At 42.6% G+C, this 22,811-nt stretch overlaps 1 protein-coding gene across 1 annotated transcript in view; it reads left to right on the top strand.

Moving 5' to 3' along the window:
* GC (GC vitamin D binding protein) overlaps positions 1-22,811 on the top strand; it is a 322,446-nt gene that overhangs the window by 107,458 nt on the left and 192,177 nt on the right. Inside the window, exons 3-4 of the mRNA XM_040418123.1 lie at positions 3,383-3,515; positions 20,989-21,200. Coding sequence (XP_040274057.1) covers positions 3,383-3,515; positions 20,989-21,200 — 345 coding nt within the window. The remainder of the gene's footprint in view (positions 1-3,382; positions 3,516-20,988; positions 21,201-22,811) is intronic.

The raw sequence follows: 22,811 nt of genomic DNA, 5'->3' as shown, positions 1-22,811 counted from the left end.
CGCCGAGTCAACAACAGAGAGAGGCGAAAACAGAAGGAGAACCCCGGAGACAGAAGACAGAAGGAGACAACAAGACAGAAGGAGAAGACAGAAGGAGAACCCCGGAGAGTTGAGAAGACCCCCCGGATAGCGGAGAAGACCCGTCGGGATATCGGAAGAAGAAGAGCCCCCCCCTGGTAAAAGAGCTAATAAAGAAGACAGGGGGCGGCCTCCGGAGCAGAAAAATAAAATATTTTAATACACTGTGTGGTTTATTTGTGTTTTTACCACTTTTCTTGCAGGTGAATGGGTACGATGTACCCCATACTCATTCACTTAGGGTGGGGGGCCGGTATCTGGGGCCCCCCTTATTAAAGGGGGCTCCCAGATTCCGATAAGCCTCCCGACCGCATACCCCGACAACCAACGGCCAGGGTTGTCGGGAAGGGGCCCTGTCCTCATCAACATGGGGACAGGGTGCTCTGAGGTGGGGGGGCCGCAGTGCGCCCCCTGCCCCAGAGCACCCAACCCCCCATGTTGAGGGCATGCAGCCTGGTACGGCTCAGGAGGGGGGGGGGGCGCTCGCTCGCTCGTCCCCACTCCCTTCCTGGCTGGCCGGGTAGCGTGCTTTGGATACGGGTCTGGTATGGATTGTAGGGGGACCCCCTACGCCGTTTTTTTCGGCGTAGGGGGGGCTCTCCTTACAACCCATAACAGACCTAAGGGCCCGGTATGCTCCTGAGGGCGGGACCCAGGCCGGATTTTTATTTAAAATCCGGCGGGGACTTCCCCCTCAGGATTCATAACAAACGCCGCACACGTGTAGAATTGGCGGGAATCCAAGTCGGATCTCCCGTCGCTTCTATGACGGCTCTGTCTCCATCGCGGCAAGCCAGCTCGGCGCTGGCTCCCGCGATGGGGCTCGTATGTGCTCAATCTCGCCGAGAAATACAGCGAGATTGACACAAAATCGGGTTCACCTACTGTATTTATAGGATATGCCATAAATGTTCAATAGGTGTAGGTCCAATCCTATGAATGGACCCCGTTGGAACTGAAGAGGACTGCTGTGGGCTTGGCTATTTTCAGAAGTTCCCTAGCAGTAAATGAAGAGGACCCTGCATACGCAGTGTCCTCTCCATTCTCGATGGGGCCCCATTTCTCAGATATGTGTGAGACCAGCACTTAGCATACATATCTAGCATATTCTATAAATATGTTATAAATATAAATATGGGACAACCCTTTTAGATGTTTTTTTTGCCCTCCAATGTTTTTTTTTTAAAGGTTATTACGATTACTGTTGGATGTGAATATTCGAATAGCGAATATTATTTGCGAATATCGGCACTTCGAATTCGTGAATTTTTTGAATATAGAGATATATAGTCGGAATTTTGAATATTCTAGATTTATTTTTCATCAGTAACCTCCCTTCTTGCTTTTTGCCCAGATTTCGCATTTGCGAATATATTGGAGCACTCTATCTGCATATAAAGCTATTGTGATGTTCTGCCGTGCCAACCATTTTCTCCAGTCTCAGGAAACTTCTAGCAGCTTGAAAAATGTAGCTATAGTGACCAATGACTGTATTTCACGCGTATTACGCGAATATTACATTGCCGATTTTTCGCGATCAAGAAAATAATCTTGAATTTCCGAATATATGACGAATATTCTTCCAAATATTTGCGGAATATCGCTAATTCAAATATTACCCCTGCTGCTCATCACTAATTATGATCACTGTTTCCAAGTGTTTCATGAACAACAGCATTCCCAACAAGCTCTGCACTGTTAAAAATTACCAGATCCAGCAAAGCATCACTATTTAGTTTTAACTGGCAGAATAAATTATAGATGACAAGTTCCTATAAAAATCTCCAATTATCACCCCGCTCCATTTGGTTATACGGTTGTCCTTCTATCTCCTCAGTGATGTTGGGGGGAGGGGTCTATACATTTCATCAATTTTTTTTTTCAACGATTACCTCCCTTTATAATTCTACCGTTAATGTTTCAACATCCTCACCTTCTTCATCCACAATTTCCTCTTTCACACTCACTTTCATATCATATCTAACACACAGATACCGTCCACCTCCTTTCTCTTTTACTCTGTCTTTCCTAAAGATTGTAAAATCCTGAAGATTAATCACCTAGTCATTTGAAGAGGCTAGCATGTCTCAGCCAATTACATCAGTGTGTTCCTCTAGTACAATGGACTCAAATTAAAACATTTTGCTTGTTAGACTTCTGGCATCCCTCCTGTCCCCCAGCACAGCAGACCCCCTTCCATTTATGTGCAAATTATCTGTGGAAACAATTTGTACCTTAATGAAAAATTATTCTATCCTTCTTCCCGAGTATAGAATACCCTATAACTGTCTAGCCCTACCTGCACTACCATCCCCCTAACTACTAGCTGGACTGTCCTCCCAGCTGTTAGGGCGAGCAAAATCCACTAAGGCTGCCATTTGTAAGACTGAACCTCTTAACATTATCACCCAACTTTTGCTTGTGAGCACACTACCATCAGCGACCTTTGTTTTCAACTCCTTTCTACTCCCTCAATGTTAACCAGATACTTACCTGCTTAAATGCAGACATTCCTTTAACATGGGCAGCTAGAGTTTGGACAATGCTAGGAGAATAAGTAAGTATCAATTAAGGTGTAATATTTTAGGGGGGATGACTGCTCTAAAGGACATTTTAAGAAGTAAACAAGAGAATGCAATTCTTGTACAGTATTTCATTCTAAAAAATGTAGGGGCACATTTATAAAGGCCAGCTTTAATTAATCCCCACTGCTGGCGGAGGATCTTCCAGAGTTATCAAGAGGCGCAGGCGTCTCCATAACTTTGGCACATCCAGCGCCAGTTCTAAATGTAAGGCAGCTTCCTTGCTGTCTTACATTTAGACCTTTTTCTACGCCTAAAGCAGGCATAGAAAATGGTAAATGATACGGGCCTGCCTGCCCATGCCCTTCACTGGCCAGGCCACTCTCACAATTTTAGACCTGGCGTGCACCGTCATCTGAGCCTGAAATACACCTAGTTTAGGCGTATTTCAGGTTAGTAAATGACCCTGTAATCTTTAAAAATTCTAGTAATTATAACTATAAGCTATGCACTGAATACTATGCAATGGTGAATTATATTCTACAATATTTTATTCCATCACTTGCAAACAGATTGACTCTAATTAATTTCCCAGTAATCGCAAGGGCATAAACTGATGATTGTTTCATTGTATTGAACTGCATTAATAAATGGAACTATGTTGTGTCTTCTCCATATGTGTATCAGTACATAGACATATGGTAGTTTATTATTTAGGCTTTTGGATGATTATTATGCTTCCAAGAATACAGTATATTTATTGACTTATTTGTTCTCTTTAGGGCGGTCATCATGAACAGCAGAAAGTATTCCAATGCTACTTTTGAAGAAATAGGTCACCTAGTGAAAGCCTTAGGCTCACTGGTAGCAACATGCTGCGCCAAAGGAGCTGCCGCTGACTGTTATGACAATAGGGTAAATTTATAACATATATTCATTCCTAACAATAGGCCTCTCTACAAGATAACAGTTATACAGGGAGTGCAGAATTATTAGGCAAGTTGTATTTTTGAGGATTAATTTTATTATTGAACAACAACCATGTTCTCAATAAACCCAAAAAACTCATTAATATCAAAGCTGAATATTTTTGGAAGTAGTTTTTAGTTTGTTTTTAGTTTTAGCTATTTTAGGGGGATATCTGTGTGTGCAGGTGACTATTACTGTGCATAATTCTTAGGCAACTTAACAAAAAACAAATATATACCCATTTCAATTATTTATTTTTACCAGTGAAACCAATATAACATCTCAACATTCACAAATATACATTTCTGACATTCAAAAACAAAACAAAAACAAATCAGTGACCAATATAGCCACCTTTCTTTGCAATGACACTCAAAAGCCTGCCATCCATGGATTCTGTCAGTGTTTTGATCTGTTCACCATCAACATTGCGTGCAGCAGCAACCACAGCCTCCCAGACACTGTTCAGAGAGGTGTACTGTTTTCCCTCCTTGTAAATCTCACATTTGATGATGGACCACAGGTTCTCAATGGGGTTCAGATCAGGTGAACAAGGAGGCCATGTCATTAGATTTTCTTCTTTTATACCCTTTCTTGCCAGCCACGCTGTGGAGTACTTGGACGCGTGTGATGGAGCATTGTCCTGCATGAAAATCATGTTTTTCTTGAAGGATGCAGACTTCTTCCTGTACCACTGCTTGAAGAAGGTGTCTTCCAGAAACTGGCAGTAGGACTGGGAGTTGAGCTTGACTCTATCCTCAACCCGAAAAGGCCCCACAAGCTCATCTTTGATGATACCAGCCCAAACCAGTACTCCACCTCCACCTTGCTGGCGTCTGAGTCGGACTGGAGCTCTCTGCCCTTTACCAATCCAGCCACGGGCCCATCCATCTGGCCCATCAAGACTCACTCTCATTTCATCAGTCCATAAAACCTTAGAAAAATCAGTCTTGAGATATTTCTTGGCCCAGTCTTGACGTTTCAGCTTGTGTGTCTTGTTCAGTGGTGGTCGTCTTTCAGCCTTTCTTACCTTGGACATGTCTCTGAGTATTGCACACCTTGTGCTTTTGGGCACTCCAGTGATGTTGCAGCTCTGAAATATGGCCAAACTGGTGGCAAGTGGCATCTTGGCAGCTGCACGCTTGACTTTTCTCAGTTCATGGGCAGTTATTTTGCGCCTTGGTTTTTCCACACGCTTCTTGCGACCCTGTTTACTATTTTGAATGAAACGCTTGATTGTTCGATGATGACGCTTCAGAAGCTTTGCAATTTTAAGAGTGCTGCATCCCTCTGCAAGATATCTCACTATTTTTGACTTTTCTGAGCCTGTCAAGTCCTTCTTTTGACCCATTTTGCCAAAGGAAAGGAAGTTGCCTAATAATTATGCACACCTAATATAGGGTGTTGATGTCATTAGACCACACCCCTTCTCATTACAGAGATGCACATCACCTAATATGCTTAATTGGTAGTAGGCTTTCGAGCCTATACAGCTTGGAGTAAGACAACATGCATAAAGAGGATGATGTGGTCAAAATACTCATTTGCCTAATAATTCTGCACTCCCTGTAGTCTTTCTTTAATCTGTCAAAAAAACTGTTTTCCCAGAAAAACATACATGACGTTGCTAAAGAAATAGTCTCTTAAAGCATGACATGATGTTATTCAGCTGACATCCTGCCAATCATCTGACAATGCGTCTCTTGGTATATTCTTTTGAGTATATGTCAGAAATGCATATAAAATCTTGCAAGGAACAAGGGTTTGTGTTTTACCAATCTGTGGGTTTTATGATCTACAAATATTAGATGGTTGTGGTGAACTAAAGCTGTATTACGGTATCAGCAAATAATGTAATTATATGTGTAATGAAAAGTTATACAACTTTCTTTACAGTTTCTGTTTCACTACCTGGTTTTCAAGATCTCGGCTTGTAGTTAATCTATAAGAAAATTTAATTATACATATAATAAGATTTATTTGCTAATAATGGCTACTTGTGACCAATGTGTATGTTTGATGATTGTATGGCACTTACTGATATAGTATATGTTGATATTATGTGCCAGTTGCTAGATTTCATAAGCCATGTTCTCCTGTTAGGTAAATCTTTTGTGCTGTCCACATACAGGTCCTGTACATACGATGGCTGCTGGGGGTCATGTAACCAGGCAAATCAACTCTATGATGTCTCCTGCATTCAAACACACTGTGCCTGCACTAAAAGCCTAACAGTGCAAGTGTAGATAGCAAGTGTGGGGTATTTGAACAGAGGAGACATCATATGGAGGTGATTTGCCTGATCACATGACCTTCCATCAGCAGTTATCTTATGAGCAAGACCTCTGTGTGGACAACAAAGGCTGTATTGGTAAGTGCCATTTAGAAATCTTGCATACACATTTTTGAATAGTAGCCAGAAAGTGGGCAACCCATTTAAAGAGGTTTTGCCCTGTAGCAAGATTGATGACCTACACTGTTCTAGCTACTTTCTGAAAAAGTGGCATGTTGAGGGCAGGGAGGTGGTAGGGCCACCAGGCCATGCATATTTATCTTTATTTAAGATTGTTTTCTGGCATAAACGAATACAGAAACTTACAGCAGCTCTCAGTTGGTGTAGATTTCAGTTTAGGAGCATGGACTGCCACAGGATGCGCCTAATTCATGATGACGCTCTGCCTTGCCATAAATTGCCATAAATTAGGCGCATCTTCCGACAGTGCATGAGATATTAAGAAAACATAGCCTGGCTCTTCAGGAAACAGATGGGAAGCATGGTTGCAGGTACAGGGAAAAAAAGCTGTGGCCACTACTATGCTCTTTACAAAACACGTAGAAATTACAGTGTATACAATAAAAGGTCAAAACACTGAAATTAGGGATTAGGTGCCTGTGTCAGTTTGGGGTTGTTCTTCTCAGGGTAGGTTTTCTGCTGTGCCGATGATTACATATTTGAAAGCGGACACTCATAGCCAAAAAGCTAGTAATAGGACTGAATAGTGACCCCAATTCCAAGCTAGAAAACTGCTAATAATCCTAGAAACCTACATATTCCTTTCTTCTGTCTATGCTACAACATACCATAGCTGTTCTTTAATTTTGTAATCACAAAATATCAAAGATTTAATAAAAAATATATTTTAATTTCCACTACTTCTTCTGTTAAGATATTATGTTCAAAATTTCAGTCTTGCACTATAAATTAATTTTTACTTAAGTTATAATCAATCTAATTACGCATTAGCAGTAGGATGCCATGATAGAAAAGATACAAGATGATGCAATGAAAGTGACAATTTTATTCCATTGTTATCCTATTCTTCTTATTATGTTTTAAATGTGAATCAAAGACATATATATATATATATATATATATATATATATATATATATATATATTAGTGTTGGTCGGACAGAGCACCAAAGCAAAATGGAAGTCAATGGGAGAACACGAGCATTAAACCAGGCACCCCCAGCTCTGAAGAGGGGAGGGTGTCGGGACTCTAGTTCATCTTAGGAGTCCCTGCTCAGACTCCATATATCGCTATGTCCATATATGGAGTCAGTGCTTGGGGACACCCCAGTGTATTTAAATCTAATTTAGCCTCTATTTCTAAAAGTTTCTGGTGGGATTCAAACTCACAACCTATACAGCAGAAGTCTAACTTTTTTTTTTTTTTCAGTAACTGGCCATGCAGCTCTATAGTGTAGTGGTTAACATTCTGGGCTGTAATGTAGAAGGTTGTGAGTTTGAATCCAGAAACTTTTCAGTAATAGAGGCTAAATTTAATTTAAACATATATATAAGTTTTTAGCCATAATATATTATTATATATTTAGAATATATAATACATTATAATACATGTAAATATATTATGGCTAAAACATCAGTAGTAGTTTCCCACATATTATGCATTCATATCAAAAGTATGATTATATATATATATATATATATATATATATATTAGGGATGTCCCGATACCATTTTTATAAGACTGAGTACGAGTACCGATACTTTTATTTAAGTACTCACCGATACCAATTACCGATACTAATTTTAACAATAAAATACACACACATGTATTTTCTGACCACTGACCAACCAAAAGGCCCAAAAACAGAACTATAACATTCCAAGGAGACGTTATACTGTATGGGGGCAGCCACAAGGAGACGTTATACTGTATGGGGGCAGCTACAAGGAGACGTTATACTGTATGGGGGCAGCCACAAGGAGACGTTATACTGTATGGGGGCAGCCACAAGGAGACGTTATACTGTATGGGGGCAGCCACAAGGAGACGTTATACTGTATGGAGGCAGCCACAAGGAGACGTTATACTGTATGGGGGCAGCCACAAGGAGACGTTATACTGTATGGGGGCAGCCACAAGGAGACGTTATACTGTATGGGGGCAGCCACAAGGAGACATTATACTGTATGGGGGGCAGCTACAAGGAGACGTTATACTGTATGGGGGCAGCCACAAGGAGACATTATACTGTATGGGGGCAGCTACAAGGAGACATTATACTGTATGGGGGCAGCTACAAGGAGACATTATACTGTATGGGGGGCAGCTACAAGGAGACGTTACACTGTATGGGGCAGCCACAAGGAGACGTTACACTGTATGGGGCGGCCACAAGGAGACGTTACACTGTATGGGGCGGCCACAAGGAGACGTTATATTGTATGGGGGCAGCTACAAGGAGACATTATACTGTATGGGGGCAGCTACAAGGAGACATTATACTGTATGGGGGCAGCTACAAGGAGACATTATACTGTATGGGGGCAGCTACAAGGAGACATTATACTGTATGGGGGCAGCTACAAGGAGACGCTATACTGTATGGGGGGCAGCTACAAGGAGACATTATACTGTATGGGGCAGCTACAAGGAGACGTTATACTGTATGGGGGCAGCCACAAGGAGACATTATACTGTATGGGGGCAGCTACAAGGAGACGCTATACTGTATGGGGGGCAGCTACAAGGAGACATTATACTGTATGGGGGCAGCCACAAGGAGACGTTATACTGTATGGGGGCAGCCACAAGGAGACGTTATACTGTATGGGGCGGCCACAAGGAGACATTATACTGTATGGGGGCAGCCACAAGGAGACGTTATACTGTATGGGGCGGCCACAAGGAGACATTATACTGTATGGGGGCAGCTACAAGGAGACGTTATACTGTATGGGGGCAGCTACAAGGAGACGTTATACTGTATGGGGGCAGCCACAAGGAGATATTATACTGTATGGGGCACTGGGGCAGCCACAAGGAGACGTTATACTGTATGGGGGCGGCCACAAGGAGACGCTACTGTAAGGAGTCAGGACAACAATTTTTGAAGCCCCCCCTCCTCAGTATAATAGTCTTGTGGCCATCATACAGTAATGTATATTTCTTCTTGCCCTAATGCCTGCTTTTAGAGATCAATGTGCAGCTTGCAGGCAGGAAGGGAAGGACCAGGGCCATAGAAGACAGACACTATCACCTTTAGAGGGACTCGCTCCTGGCAAACACAGCTCTGCTGCAGTGAATGCAGTGGAGCAGACTGATGTAATTACAATGTATAGTTATTGCAGGGACTCAGAGAATCGTCTGAGAGTTTATTAGTTAAAAGAATCGAATGAGTCAGAGACGGTCACCGAGTCCCTGCCAGGCTTCCTGCTCTGCTACATGCACCCTGTACACACACAGCCCCACTACATGCTATGCTAATAATGCCCCCCCCCTCCCCCGGACGGACTTACAGGGAGCCGCAGAGCAGGAAGCCTGGCACGGACTCGGTGACGATTCTTTTAACTAATAAACTGTCAGACGATTCTCTGAGTCCCTGCACTGTGAGTCAGTGCTGGTTGCCTCTGATTGGTTGTAGGGCCGGGAGGGGAGGGGCGGGCCTAGCTTCCACTGTAGGCTCCTATTACACTGCCTGCTGCTGCCTCTGAAGCTGTTAGCTGTGCGAGGTGCAGGGGCCGCGGACGGACACAGAAAAGCGGTGCACAGGTATCGGCAGTGGTATCGGGGACATTTGCACGAGTACATGTACTCGTGCAAATGCCCGGTATCGGTCCCGATACCGATACTGGTATCGGTATCGGGACATCCCTAATATATATATATATATATACACTCACCTAAAGAATTATTAGGAACACCTGTTCTATTTTTCATTAATGTAATTATCTAGTCAACCAATCACATGGCAGTTGCTTCAATGCATTTAGGGGGTGCTCCTGGTCAAGACAATCTCCTGAACTCCAAACTGAATGTCAGAATGGGAAAGAAAGGTGATTTAAGCAATTTTGAGCGTGGCATGGTTGTTGGAGCCAGACGGGCCGGACTGAGTATTTCACAATCTGCTCAGTTACTGGGATTTTCACGCACAACCATTTCTAGGGTTTACAAAGAATGTTGTGAAAAGGGAAAAACATCCAGTATGCGGCAGTCCTGTGGGCGAAAATGCCCTGTGGATGCTAGAGGTCAGAGGAGAATGGGCCGACTGATTCAAGCTGATAGAAAAGTAACGTTGACTGAAATAACCACTCGTTACAACCGAGGTATGCAGCAAAGCATTTGTGAAGCCACAACACGCACAACCTTGAGGCGGATGGGCTACAACAGCAGAAGACCCCACCGGGTATCACTCATCTCCACTACAAATAGGAAAAAGAGGCTACAATTTGCACGAGCTCACCAAAATTGGACTGTTGAAGACTGGAAAAATGTTGCCTGGTCTGATGAGGCTCGATTTCTGTTGAGACATTCAAATGCTAGAGTCCGAATTTGGCGTAAACAGAATGAGAACATGTACCCATCCTCTTATGGCTACTTCCAGCAGGATAATGCATCATGTCACAAAGCTCGAATAATTTCAAATTGGTTTCTTGAACATGACAATGAGTTCACTGTACTAAATTGGCCCCCACAGTCACCAGATCTCAACCTAATAGAGCATCTTTGGGATGTGGTAGAACGGGAGCTTCGTGCCCTGGATGTGCATCCCTCAAATCTCCATCAACTGCAAGATGCTATCCTATCAATATGGGCCAACATTTCTAAAGAATGCTATCTGCACCTTGTTGAATCAATGCCACGTAGAATTAAGGCAGTTCTGAAGGCAAAAGGGGGTCCAACACCGTATTAGTATGGTGTTCCTAATAATTCTTTAGGTGAGTGTATGTATGTATGTATATATATATATATATATATATATATATACTTTACCAATGCTTGAGAAAGGCTCATGTATGAGCCGAAACGTCGCTTTTTGCCACCAAATGGGTGAATAAAAACACACTGTTTTACTAAAGAACCGTATATATATATTTAGTAATTACACATTTTTTTACAAATGCAAAAAAAATATAAATCTTATTTAGCCTCTATTTCTAAAAAGTTTCTGGCAGGAGTTGAACTCACAACCTTCTATATTACAGCCCAGAATGTTAACCACTACACTATAGAGCTGCATGGCCAGTTGCAAAAAATAATAATAATATGAGACTTCTGCTATATAGGAATACTTACTACTAGTAAGTATTCCAATACAGCAGAAGTCTCATATTTGTATTTATTGTAATAGTGACCTCCACAGCACCAGGCCTCCTTAACAGTGACCTCCATAGTGCACCACACCCTTAACATAACCTCCATAGCACCACACCCTCTTAACTGTTACTTCCACAGCACCAGACTCTTGACTCCAGACAATGACCTCCACCACATCCAGCTCCCTTAATAATGACCTCCACAGCACCCTGTTGTCACAGCCAGACAGCTGAGAAGCGCTCACAGGAGCTTCTCAGATCCTCCTCCTTGAATTTCTTTGTTTTGGTTTAGTTTCTCATCTCGTTAGTCTATCTCAGCTGTCATGCAGTTAGACTGATCGCTACCCTTTAAGTTCCTCCCCATAATGCAGTAGTGTGCGGCTGATACAACTTCCTGGAGTGTGTGTGCATGCTGTTCCCAGTTCCCAGTTCCCAGTCGTCAGTCGTCATTCGCCTGCAAGATAAGTGCTGTTTATGTATTTATGATTTTGTCTTTTCTGGATCCAGGTGACCCTGACTCCCTCCGTGTCAGTGTAGGGAGCCGGTGGTCGTGTCCCTTCACTATTGTAGGGTCTTCAGGTAATAGATAGCCGAGGAACGTGGATATGCGGCCATCCACCTTTGGGGTGTTCGCATAGGCTGAGCAGTGAGGGAGAACGGCAGGTCTATTGCAGGGGTCTCCCTTTGTTCCTTAGTTGTGGATCCAGAGAGACATTGTTTATATGGTATTGTCTTGTTTCCTGTACACCATCCGTGACATTATCAGCCGCCAAAACCGTCTCAAGCATGGATCCGGTTTCACTTTTGGCTGAACGCTTTCAGGGTCTTTCTTTGGAGGTAGCTGATCTCCGTAAGACTTTTTCTCAGTTTCAAGTGACCGGTTCAGCTTGCGTTCATGGAGTTTGTGCTGAGCCTAAGATCTCGCTCCCGGATACGTTCTCCGGGGGGTAGTGAGAATTTTGTGCGTTTTAGAGAGGCTTGCAAACTCCATTTTCGCCTTCTTCCCCATTCTTCTGGTGATGAAGAACGGAGGGTGGGAATCATTATATCGCTGCTCAGGGGTAACGCTCAGTCCTGGGCCTTTTCGCTGCCGGAGGGGGCACGGCCCCTTCGTTCAGTGGATGAATTCTTTTTAGCCCTTGGTCAGATATATGATGATCCGGATCGTATTGCTCTGGCTGAGTCTAGACTACGTCTGTTATGCCAGGGTAAACAATCCGCAGAGATATACTGTTCAGAATTTCGGCGATGGGCAGCAGATACGGGTTGGAATGATGCTGCACTCCGAAGTCAATTTTGCTATGGTCTTTCAGAGGGATTGAAAGATGCATTTGCCTTTCATGAAAGACCTACCTCCTTGGATTCTGCTATGTCTCAGGCTGTTCGTATTGACAGGCGTCTTAGAGAGAGAGGAGAGATCTCTCCTTCCTGTCATACTCAGTCCCGGGACAGTGCAGCGGTCTCATTCTGTGCACAGGGGTCTCAGTCGCTGTCAGCCCCTTCTGAGCAGGAGTCCATGCAGCTGGGGTTGATTGCCTCTGACAATAGAAGATTCAGCCCGCAGGGGAGGGTTTGTTTTTGTTGTGGAGGTATAAATCATCTGGCAAATGTTTGTCCCTCTAGGAGATTCAGGCAGTTTTCTGGGAGTAATAAAGAGACAAAAAGGAAAAAATCTTTTAAAAATGTTCCGTCTGTTACTATTGGCAGGGTTGAGGCGGAAATTGAAGGTTTTCCGTTTGCTTGTAGTTCCCGTTTTGTCCTGCCTGCTAGGGTGGCGCTAGAGAGCAAGAGCATTTTTTGTGAGATTTTTGTGGATAGTGGAGCAGCTGTCAACCTCATTGATAATCAATTTGCAATAACTCATGGTTTCCAGGTATGCACTTTGGGAAAGGATATTCCTGTTTTTGCTATTGATTCAGCTCCACTTTCTCAGAAATCATTAAAGGGCATAGTTCACAATATCCGTTTAATTGTGAGTGATGCTCATGTTGAGGATGTGTCATGTTTCGTCCTTAGCGGTTTGCCTACTCCTCTAGTGTTGGGGCTATCCTGGCTCACTAAACATAACCCCACCATTGATTGGCAAGCGAGGCAAATAAATGGTTGGAGTAACTTTTGCAGAGAGAATTGCCTCATAACATCTGTTTCTGAGGTTTCTACTAAGACTCTACCACCTTTCCTCTCTGAATTTTTGGATGTCTTCTCTGAGAGTGGAGTTCAGGGTTTGCCTCCGCACAGGGAGTATGATTGCCCTATTAATCTCATCCCAGGCGCCAAGCTGCCTAAATCTCGTTTATACAATCTCTCCCAACCTGAGAGGGTCGCTATGCGGGCTTATATCTCTGAGAGTCTGAGAAAAGGACACATACGACACTCGAAGTCACCTGTTGCTGCTGGTTTTTTCTTTGTTAAGAAAAAAGATGGTTCTTTAAGACCTTGTCTGGATTTCAGGGAGCTGAACAGTATCACTATTCGTGATCCTTATCCGCTTCCTCTGATCCCGGACCTGTTTAACCAGGTTGTTGGGGCTAAAGTCTTTTCCAAATTAGACCTAAGAGGGGCATACAACCTGGTTAGGGTCAGAGAAAGAGACGAATGGAAGACGGCTTTCAATACCCCTGAGGGCCATTTTGAGAATTTGGTTATGCCTTTTGGTTTGATGAATGCCCCAGCCGTTTTTCAGCATTTCGTCAACAGCATTTTTTATCATTTAATGGGAAAATTTGTATTAGTGTATTTGGATGACATTTTGATTTTTTCTCCTGATTTCAAGACTCATAAGGAACACTTACGTCAGGTCTTGCTCATTCTGCGGGAGAATAAATTATACGCGAAACTGGAAAAATGTGTGTTTGCGGTTCCAGAAATCCAATTTCTGGGGTTTCTTGTCTCCGCTTCTGGTTTTCGCATGGACCCCGAGAAGGTCCGCGCTGTGCTTGAGTGGGAGCTTCCTGAGAATCAGAAGGCGCTGATGCGTTTTTTGGGCTTTGCCAATTATTACAGGAAATTTATTTTGAATTATTCCTCTGTTGTTAAACCACTCACTGATATGACCAGAAAGGGGGTAGATTTTTCTTCCTGGTCGGTAGAGGCGCGTAAGGCCTTTTCTAATATCAAGGAGAGTTTTGCTTCCGCTCCCATCCTAGTACAACCTGATATTTCGTTACCCTTCATAGTTGAGGTTGATGCTTCTGAGGTAGGGGTGCGTGCGGTCTTGTCTCAGGGTTCCTCTCCTGCCAAATGGCAACCGTGTGCCTTTTTCTCAAAGAAACTCTCCTCCGCAGAGAGAAATTATGATGTGGGAGATAGGGAATTGTTGGCCATCAAGTTGGCTTTTGAGGAATGGCGCTATTGGCTAGAGGGAGCCAGACACCCTATTACCGTGTTTACTGACCATAAAAATCTGGCCTACTTGGAGTCAGCCAAGCGTCTGAACCCGAGACAGGCCAGATGGTCTTTGTTCTTTTCAAGGTTTAATTTTGTTGTTACGTTCCGCCCTGGGGTTAAGAATGTGAAGGCAGATGCCCTGTCACGTTGTTTTCCGGGAGGTGGGAATTTTGAAGACCCGGGTCCCATTTTGGCTGAAGGTGTGGTGGTCTCTGCTCTTTTTCCTGAATTGGAGGCAGAGGTGCAGGCAGTCCAGTCAGAAGCTCCTGATCTTTGTCCTCCTGGGAGGTTGTTTGTGCCTCTCGCTTTGAGACACAAGATTTTTAAAGAACACCACGACACGGTCCTTGCAGGGCACCCGGGGGCAAGAGCCACACTGGATCTCATCGCTCGGAGATTTTGGTGGCCTGCGCTTCGTAAGTCGGTTGAGGGTTTTGTGGCAGCTTGCGAGACTTGCGCTCGTGCCAAGGTCCCTCATTCACGGCCATCAGGTACTCTCCTTCCTTTGCCCATTCCTTCCCGTCCTTGGACACATCTGTCCATGGACTTCATAACGGACTTGCCTCGTTCCTCGGGGAAGTCTGTGATTCTGGTGGTGGTGGACCGTTTTAGCAAAATGGTGCATTTTATCCCTTTTCCTGGTTTGCCCAATGCTAAGACGCTGGCGCAGGCATTTATTGACCACATTGTCAAATTGCATGGGATTCCTTCAGACATAGTCTCTGATAGGGGCACGCAGTTTGTTTCCAGATTCTGGAAGGCTTTCTGTTCTCGCTTGGGGGTTCGGTTGTCATTCTCTTCTGCTTTCCATCCGCAATCGAATGGCCAGACAGAGCGCGTCAATAAGAATCTGGAGACATATCTGCGCTGTTTTGTGGCAGAGAATCAGGAGGATTGGTGTTCTTTTTTGTCCCTTGCTGAGTTTGCTTTAAATAACCGTCGTCAGGAGTCCTCTGATAAGTCACCATTTTTTGGTGCATATGGGTTCCATCCGCAGTTTGGGACTTTCTCGGGAGAGGGCTCTTCTGGTTTGCCTGATAAGGACAGATTCTCCTCGTCTTTGTCATCTATTTGGCAAAGGATTCAGGATAATCTAAAGAGCATGAGTGAGAGATATAAGCGTGTGGCGGATAAGAGACGTGTGCCTGGTCCGGACCTGAATGTTGGTGATCTGGTGTGGTTGTCTACCAAGAATATCAAATTGAAGGTTCCCTCCTGGAAGTTGGGTCCTAGGTTCATTGGGCCTTACAAGATCCTGTCTGTCATCAATCCTGTTGCCTACCGTCTTGATCTTCCTCAGACTTGGAAGATCCATAATGTTTTTCATAAGTCCTTATTGAAACCTTATGTTCAACCTATTGTACCCTCGCCTTTGCCTCCTCCTCCGATTATGGTTGATGGAAATCTTGAATTTCAGGTCTCTAGGATTGTGGATTCTCGTCTTGTCCGCGGTTCCCTCCAGTACCTCGTTCATTGGGAGGGTTATGGTCCTGAGGAGAGGATGTGGGTCCCAGTGACGGACACCTGCCTAAACCTTTTTTCACACCATATTTTTTCGCTTTATAAGACACACTTTTCCCCCCACAAGCTGAGGGAAAATGGCAATGCGTCTTATAAAGTTAATGCTAGTGAGCGCTTCCATTATCTGATGGGGGCCTGTACTCACCCTACCCTGGTCTTACTCACTGGGGCCACGCTGGACTATCATGACTATGTACAGCATCAATACATAGTCCATGCACTATGACCTGATGCTGTACGCATTTAAGTCACAATGCAGCGCAGGCCAGAGAAGACCAGGCAGCCTGACTGCAGGAGAGACCAACAGACCTGCAGAGTAGCGGTGTAGCAGGAGAGGTAACATAGTAACATAGTAACATAGTACATAAGGCCGAAAAAAGACATTTGTCCATCCAGTTCGGCCTGTTATCCTGCAAGTTGATCCAGAGGAAGGCAAAAAAAACCCTGTGAGGTAGAAGCCAATTTTCCTCACTTTAGGGGAATAAAAAATTCCTTCCCGACTCCAATCAGGCAATCAGACTAACTCCCTGGATCAACGACCCCTCTCTAGTAGCTATAGCCTGTAATATTATTACACTCCAGAAATACATCCAGGCCCCTCTTGAATTCCTTTATTGTACTCACCATCACCACCTCCTCAGGCAGAGAGTTCCATAGTCTCACTGCTCTTACCGTAAGTTAATTAATTTATTTTAAGGTCTGAACTAATTTCTTATATGGGGGTCTGACATGCTGGTCTAATGGGGGTCTGATCAGATGTCTTGATATGTGGGTCTGATCTGAGATCAGATACATTTTTATTTATTTTTTTCCTCCTCTAAAACCTACTGTAAGTGTATCTTATGATCAGATGCGTCTTATAAAGCAGGAAAAAAATATAAAATAATATATATTGTGTGTGCATATATATATATAATATATATATATATATATATATATATATATATATACACCGATCAAAAATATAAACGCAACACTTTCGGTTTTGCTCCCATTTTGCATGAGCTGAACTCAAATATCTGAAACATTTTCTACATACACAAAAAGACCCATTACTCTCAAATATTGTTCACAAATCTCTCTTAATCTGTGTTAGTGAGCACTTCTCCTTTGCCGAGATAATCATTCCCACCTCACAGGTGTGGCATATCAAGGTGCTGATTAGACAGCATAAATATTGCATAGATGTGCCTTAGACTGCCCACAATGAAAGGCCACTCTGAAAGTGCACGGTTTTGCCTTACTGGGGGGAGAGGCGGTTAGAAAATCAGTCAGTATCTGGTGCGGCCAACATTTGCCTCATGCAGTGAGTTGAGCATGTTGTTAATTGTGGCCTATGGACTGTTGGTCCACTCCTCTTCAATAGCTGTGCGAAGTTGCAGAATATTGGCAGGAACTGGAACACGCTGTCGTATACGCCAATCCAGAGCATCCCAAACATGCTCAATGGGTGACATGTCCGGTGAGTATGCTTGCCATGCAAGAACTGGAATGCTTTTAGCTTCCAGGAATTGTGTACAGATCCTTGCAATATGGGGCCGTGCATTATCATGCTGCAACATGTGCCTCAGGATCTCATTACAGTGTCTCTGTGTATTCAAAATGCCATCAATAAAATGCACCTGTGATCGTTGTCCATAACATACGCCTGCCCATACCATAACCCCACCGCCACCATAGGACACTCGATCCACAATGTTGACATCAGCAAACCGCTCACCCACATGATGCCACACACGCTATCTGCCATCTGCCCTGAACAGTGAAAACCGGGACTCATCCGTGAACAGAACGCCTTGTGGCAGGCGTAGCACTATGAAGTGCCTTTTGCGATATGGCATTAAAATAATTTTGATATCTCTAACTTTTTAGTCCAACCAGACTGACTGTTACTCTGTAATTCTTCTAGTGCCGTTCTATGGAAACAGTAGGTTTAAAGAGCACACCAAATGCTTGAAATATATAAGAAGAGTGTCTGTGGATCACTCCAGCTGGACAATATGGAACAGGTGCTCTTGGTCTAAGTGGCCCACCCAGCCACACAAAGGGTTATAGAAAATTGTAAAAGGTAGACCAGGCACTCTATATATTTAGGCAATAAATGAGATATTTATTTGATAAAATGTAGTTGGTTACTAAAAACACATAACAGCATAAAATGACAGCATAAAATAACAGCATAAAATAGTATAAAACAATGACACAATATGTAACAATAGTATAGCAGCAATATTAGTTAGCAACAAAATGACAGCAGCAAACTGTCAACAGCCAATATATCGTTAGCAGCAACAAAAGTCTAGCAGGGGTAATGGTGATTTAAAATCCATCCACATGAGTCGCAGTTGCGAATCAAATGTTCCTTTACAGCTGCGCAAAGTCTTTCTTTCAAATGAATTGTCCAAGTAACGGGTCAATATCATGTTAATGTAATTACACTCCTGGTTAATTTACGGTATAGCGGGAAAGGCTAGAGGGTACAATGTAAAAAGCAGAGTGACGTCCCACTCAATTGTATTCGCTTATTCAATGTTACTTTACTCTTGCTCAATTCCCGTCTCTGAATACCGACTTGTTGCTCTCAGCTGACTCTGTGCCCAGTATCGCCAGCGAATTCAGCGCTCGTTGAAATCAAGTGTCGCCAGGGTTTTCCGTTCCAGGAACTTAGGTCAGATCCAGGGGAGACTCTCTGCCAGCATGCCGGTGCAAGGTATAGCACTAAGGAAGGGGACACGTCCCCGAAACGCGTATGGTCTATACCTATTATTAACCAGGAGTGTAATTGCATTAACATGGATATTGACCCGTTACTTCAATTCATTTGAAATTGCTGCTAACGATATATTGGCTGTTGACAGTTTGCTGCTGTCATTTTGTTGCTAACTAATATTGCTGCTATACTATTGTTACATATTGTGTCATTGTTTTATACTATTTTATGCTGTTATTTTATGCTGTCATTTTATGCTGTTATGTGTTTTTAGTAACCAACTACATTTTATCAAATAAATATCTCATTTATTGGCTACATATATAGAGTGCCTGGTCTACCTTTTACAAAATGCTTGAAATAACTTCTTTATTAACTTCAACTTTTCTTCATATATAACACTGCCGCCTCCGTAGCAGATAGTCCATGTATAAAACATGTGTTGAATAAAGTATCACAAAATGGCGTTATGCATAAGATGGTGGTTCAACTGTTCAATCTTGTCATTCAACATAAAATGGTGGATATATTTCTCTCTTCAGTATCTGTACTCTCACTTTAAGTTATTTAAGAACTTTATGATCTCTCTCAGAGGTATATCTAAGGTTTAACCAATAGTTCTACTTGCTCTACTTGGTTTTCAGTTTGCTCTATACAATTGCTTTGAGCAGTTTGCAGATTGCAGTTTGGTCGCAATTTGTAGTTCGCAATTTTTTGGGTGAAACATTAAAATACACATAACTGGTTCAGTATACAGTTCTAATCACAATACAAATGGTAGGAACATTATATAACTGTTCTAAATACCTATTTTGGCCTCTTGTTCCCATAAAACTGAAATCTGACTGGAACTGTATGTCTGTTCAGCTCCTCTCTCTGGTGAATAATGATTCCAGCTAGGGAATTTCCCACACAGGCTGTGTGAGGCTGGCTGTGATTGGTCAAGTCTCCTGGGCAGTAACAACAGTTTAACTCTATGCTTTCTGTTCTGTCTTGTGTCATTGAGCTTACCTTACATTCATATAATTAATCTTAAAGGCATATTATCTTTTTTGCCTCTGTGAACACAATATATAACTGTTACATGACATCCAAAAACATGAAGTCACAGTAAATTACTCTGCTTTTGTCTTTAACATATAAACATAGGAACTGTATTAGGTTGTTGGCAGGTCTAGCTATATACACATATAAGCCATATTAGCAACCTAGGACAGGTCTTAGCTGGCCAGCTACACGCCTCTCCAATGTGCCATCGAATGTGAGCATTTTCCCACTCAAGTCGGTAACGACGACAAACTGCAGTCAGGTCCAGACCCCGATGAGGACGACAAGCATGCAGATGAGCTTCCCTGAGACGGTTTCTGAGAGTTTGAGCAGAAATTCTTTGGTTATACAAACCGATTGTTGCTGCAGCTGTCCGGGAGGCTGGTCTCAGGCGATCATGGAGGTGAACATGCTGGATGTGGAGGTCCTGGGCTCTTGTGGTTACACGTGGTCTGCGTTTGTGAGGCCAGTTAGATGTATTGCCAAATTCTCTGAAACGCCTTTGGAGACTGCTTATGGTAGAGAAATGAACATTCATTGCATGGGCGACAGCTCAAGTAGACATTCCTGCAGTCAGCATGCCAATTGCATGCTCCCTCAAATGTTACGACATCTGTGGCATTGTGCTGTGTGATCAAACTGCACATTTCAGAGTGTCCTTTTATTGTGGGCAATCTAAGGCACACCTGTGCAATATTTATGCTATCTAATCAGCACCTTGATATGCCACACCTGTGAGGTGGGATGGATTATCTTAGCAATGGAAAAATGCTCACTAACACAGATTTAGACAGATTTGTAACAATATTTGAGAGTAATGGGTCTTTTTGTGTATGTAGAAAATGTTTCAGATCTTTGAGTTCAGCTCATGCAAAATGGGAGCAAAACCAAAAGTGTTGCGTTTATATTTTTGCTCAGTATATATATATATATATATATTTCTCAGTGCTATTTCATAGTCTTTTGTTTTCTTTCTAATTGTATATAACGCCTTTAACTGTTTATGAATCTATTCTATATATTTACTTTTTTGTTAATATTTTCGCTTGGTATAGGCACCTTTAACATTTTCTCACATTCCTATGTTGTGTGAAGTATGTAGAAACTTGTCATGCAGATGCAGGTATTTAAAATGGCTATAACACATAAGCTTATTTATTTATTAATTACCACTATTTTTATGTTAAGGCTTCTGCCTTGTCAGCCAAGTCTTGTGATCCAAAGTCTCCATTCCCTAAACATCCTGGGGTTGGAAGTTGTTGTCTTCACAAGGGTCTCGAAAGAAAACTGTGTTTGGCTGACTTAAAACAACCTCCAAAGGAATTTCCAACATTTGTGGAACAGTCTAATGAAGAAGCTTGTAATTCCTTTAAGACTGATGCACAAACATTTTCCACAAGGCAAGTCAAAACTTTATTATGGCTTTTATATCCTAGGGTGCATAAGTACAAAAAGCTTGCTTTCTACAACCAAGCATATTATTTACAAGAGTTCTGTATGAATATATTGCACATCAAGAAATGTGATTTTAGAAAGTCTTACATTTTCAGTATGTACAGTACAGACCAAAAGTTTGGACACACCTTCTCATTCAAAGAGTTTTCTTTATTTTCATGACTATGAAGGCATCAAAACTATGAATTAACACATGTGGAATTATATACATAACAAACAAGTGTGAAACAACTGAAAATATGTCATATTCTAGGTTCTTCAAAGTAGCCACCTTTTGCTTTGATTACTGCTTGGCACACTCTTGGCCTTCTCTTGATGAGCTTCAAGAGGTAGTCCCCTGAAATGGTCTTCCAACAGTCTTGAAGGAGTTCCCAGAGATGCTTAGCACTTGTTGGCCCTTTTGCCTTCACTCTGAGGTCCAGCTCACCCCAAACCATCTCGATTGGGTTCAGGTCCGGTGACACTGGAGGCCAGGTCATCTGGCGCAGCACCCCATCACTCTCCTTCATGGTCAAATAGCCCTTACTTTCAAAGTTTTCCCAATTTTTCGGCTCACTGACTGACCTTCATTTCTTAAAGTAATGATGGCCACTCGTTTTTCTTTACTTAGCTGCTTTTTTCTTGCCATAATACAAATTCTAACAGTCTATTCAGTAGGACTATCAGCTGTGTATCCACCTGACTTCTCAACGCCACTGATGGTCCCAACCCCATTTATAAGGCAAGAAATCCCACTTATTAAACCTGACAGGGCACACCTATGAAGTGAAAACCATTTCGGGGACTACCTCTTGAAGCTCATCAAGAGAATGCCAAGAGTGTGCAAAGCAGTAATCAAAGCAAAAGGTGGCTACTTTGAAGAACCTAGAATATGACATATTTTCAGTTGTTTCACACTTGTTTGTTATGTATATAATTCCACATGTGTTAATTCATAGTTTTTGATGCCTTCTGTGTGAATCTACAATTTTCATAGTCATGAAAATAAAGAAAACTCTTTGAATGAGAAGGTGTGTCCAAACTTTTGGTCTGTACTGTATATCTAGGTAAAGTTCACCTGATTCATTTTTTTAATGATAAAATCATTAATTGAGATTTATGTCAACATATTTTAACCGTAGCTTGGAAATGTAATTAAATTCTAATATTTTAGCTTGCCATAGTAGTTTTGCCTTGTGGTGATGTTCATATCTGGGGGATTCAAATGAAATTAAAGTTTTTGTCCCTATTAAGAAGTTCTGAGTTTGTAGAAGGAGTCTTCTGTTCAAGATCCCCATCTCTGGTCAGAATAGTGAGCAGTTACAAATTGTGTATCTAACTCTGGAGTACCTGTCCTGTTCTGCAATACACAAACAGCACATTGATTCAAATGCTTAATTCCCCCGTGATGACACTGCTCAGAAACTGAACACTTAGGGGGTAATTTATTATACTGAAATATGCCTATATGAGGCGTATTTCAGGCACAGATGGCAGCGCAATGCTTAGTTGCGCCGCTATCTGCGACTTTGCCAGCTCATGCCAGGTCTAAAATTGTGGGCGGGGAAGGGGACGGC

The sequence above is a fragment of the Bufo bufo genome, chromosome 2 (assembly GCF_905171765.1).
Source record: "Bufo bufo chromosome 2, aBufBuf1.1, whole genome shotgun sequence".
NCBI classification, from domain to species: domain Eukaryota; kingdom Metazoa; phylum Chordata; class Amphibia; order Anura; family Bufonidae; genus Bufo; species Bufo bufo.
Note: the sequence above shows the minus strand (reverse complement) of the source record. Positions and strands in the feature narration are given on the sequence as shown.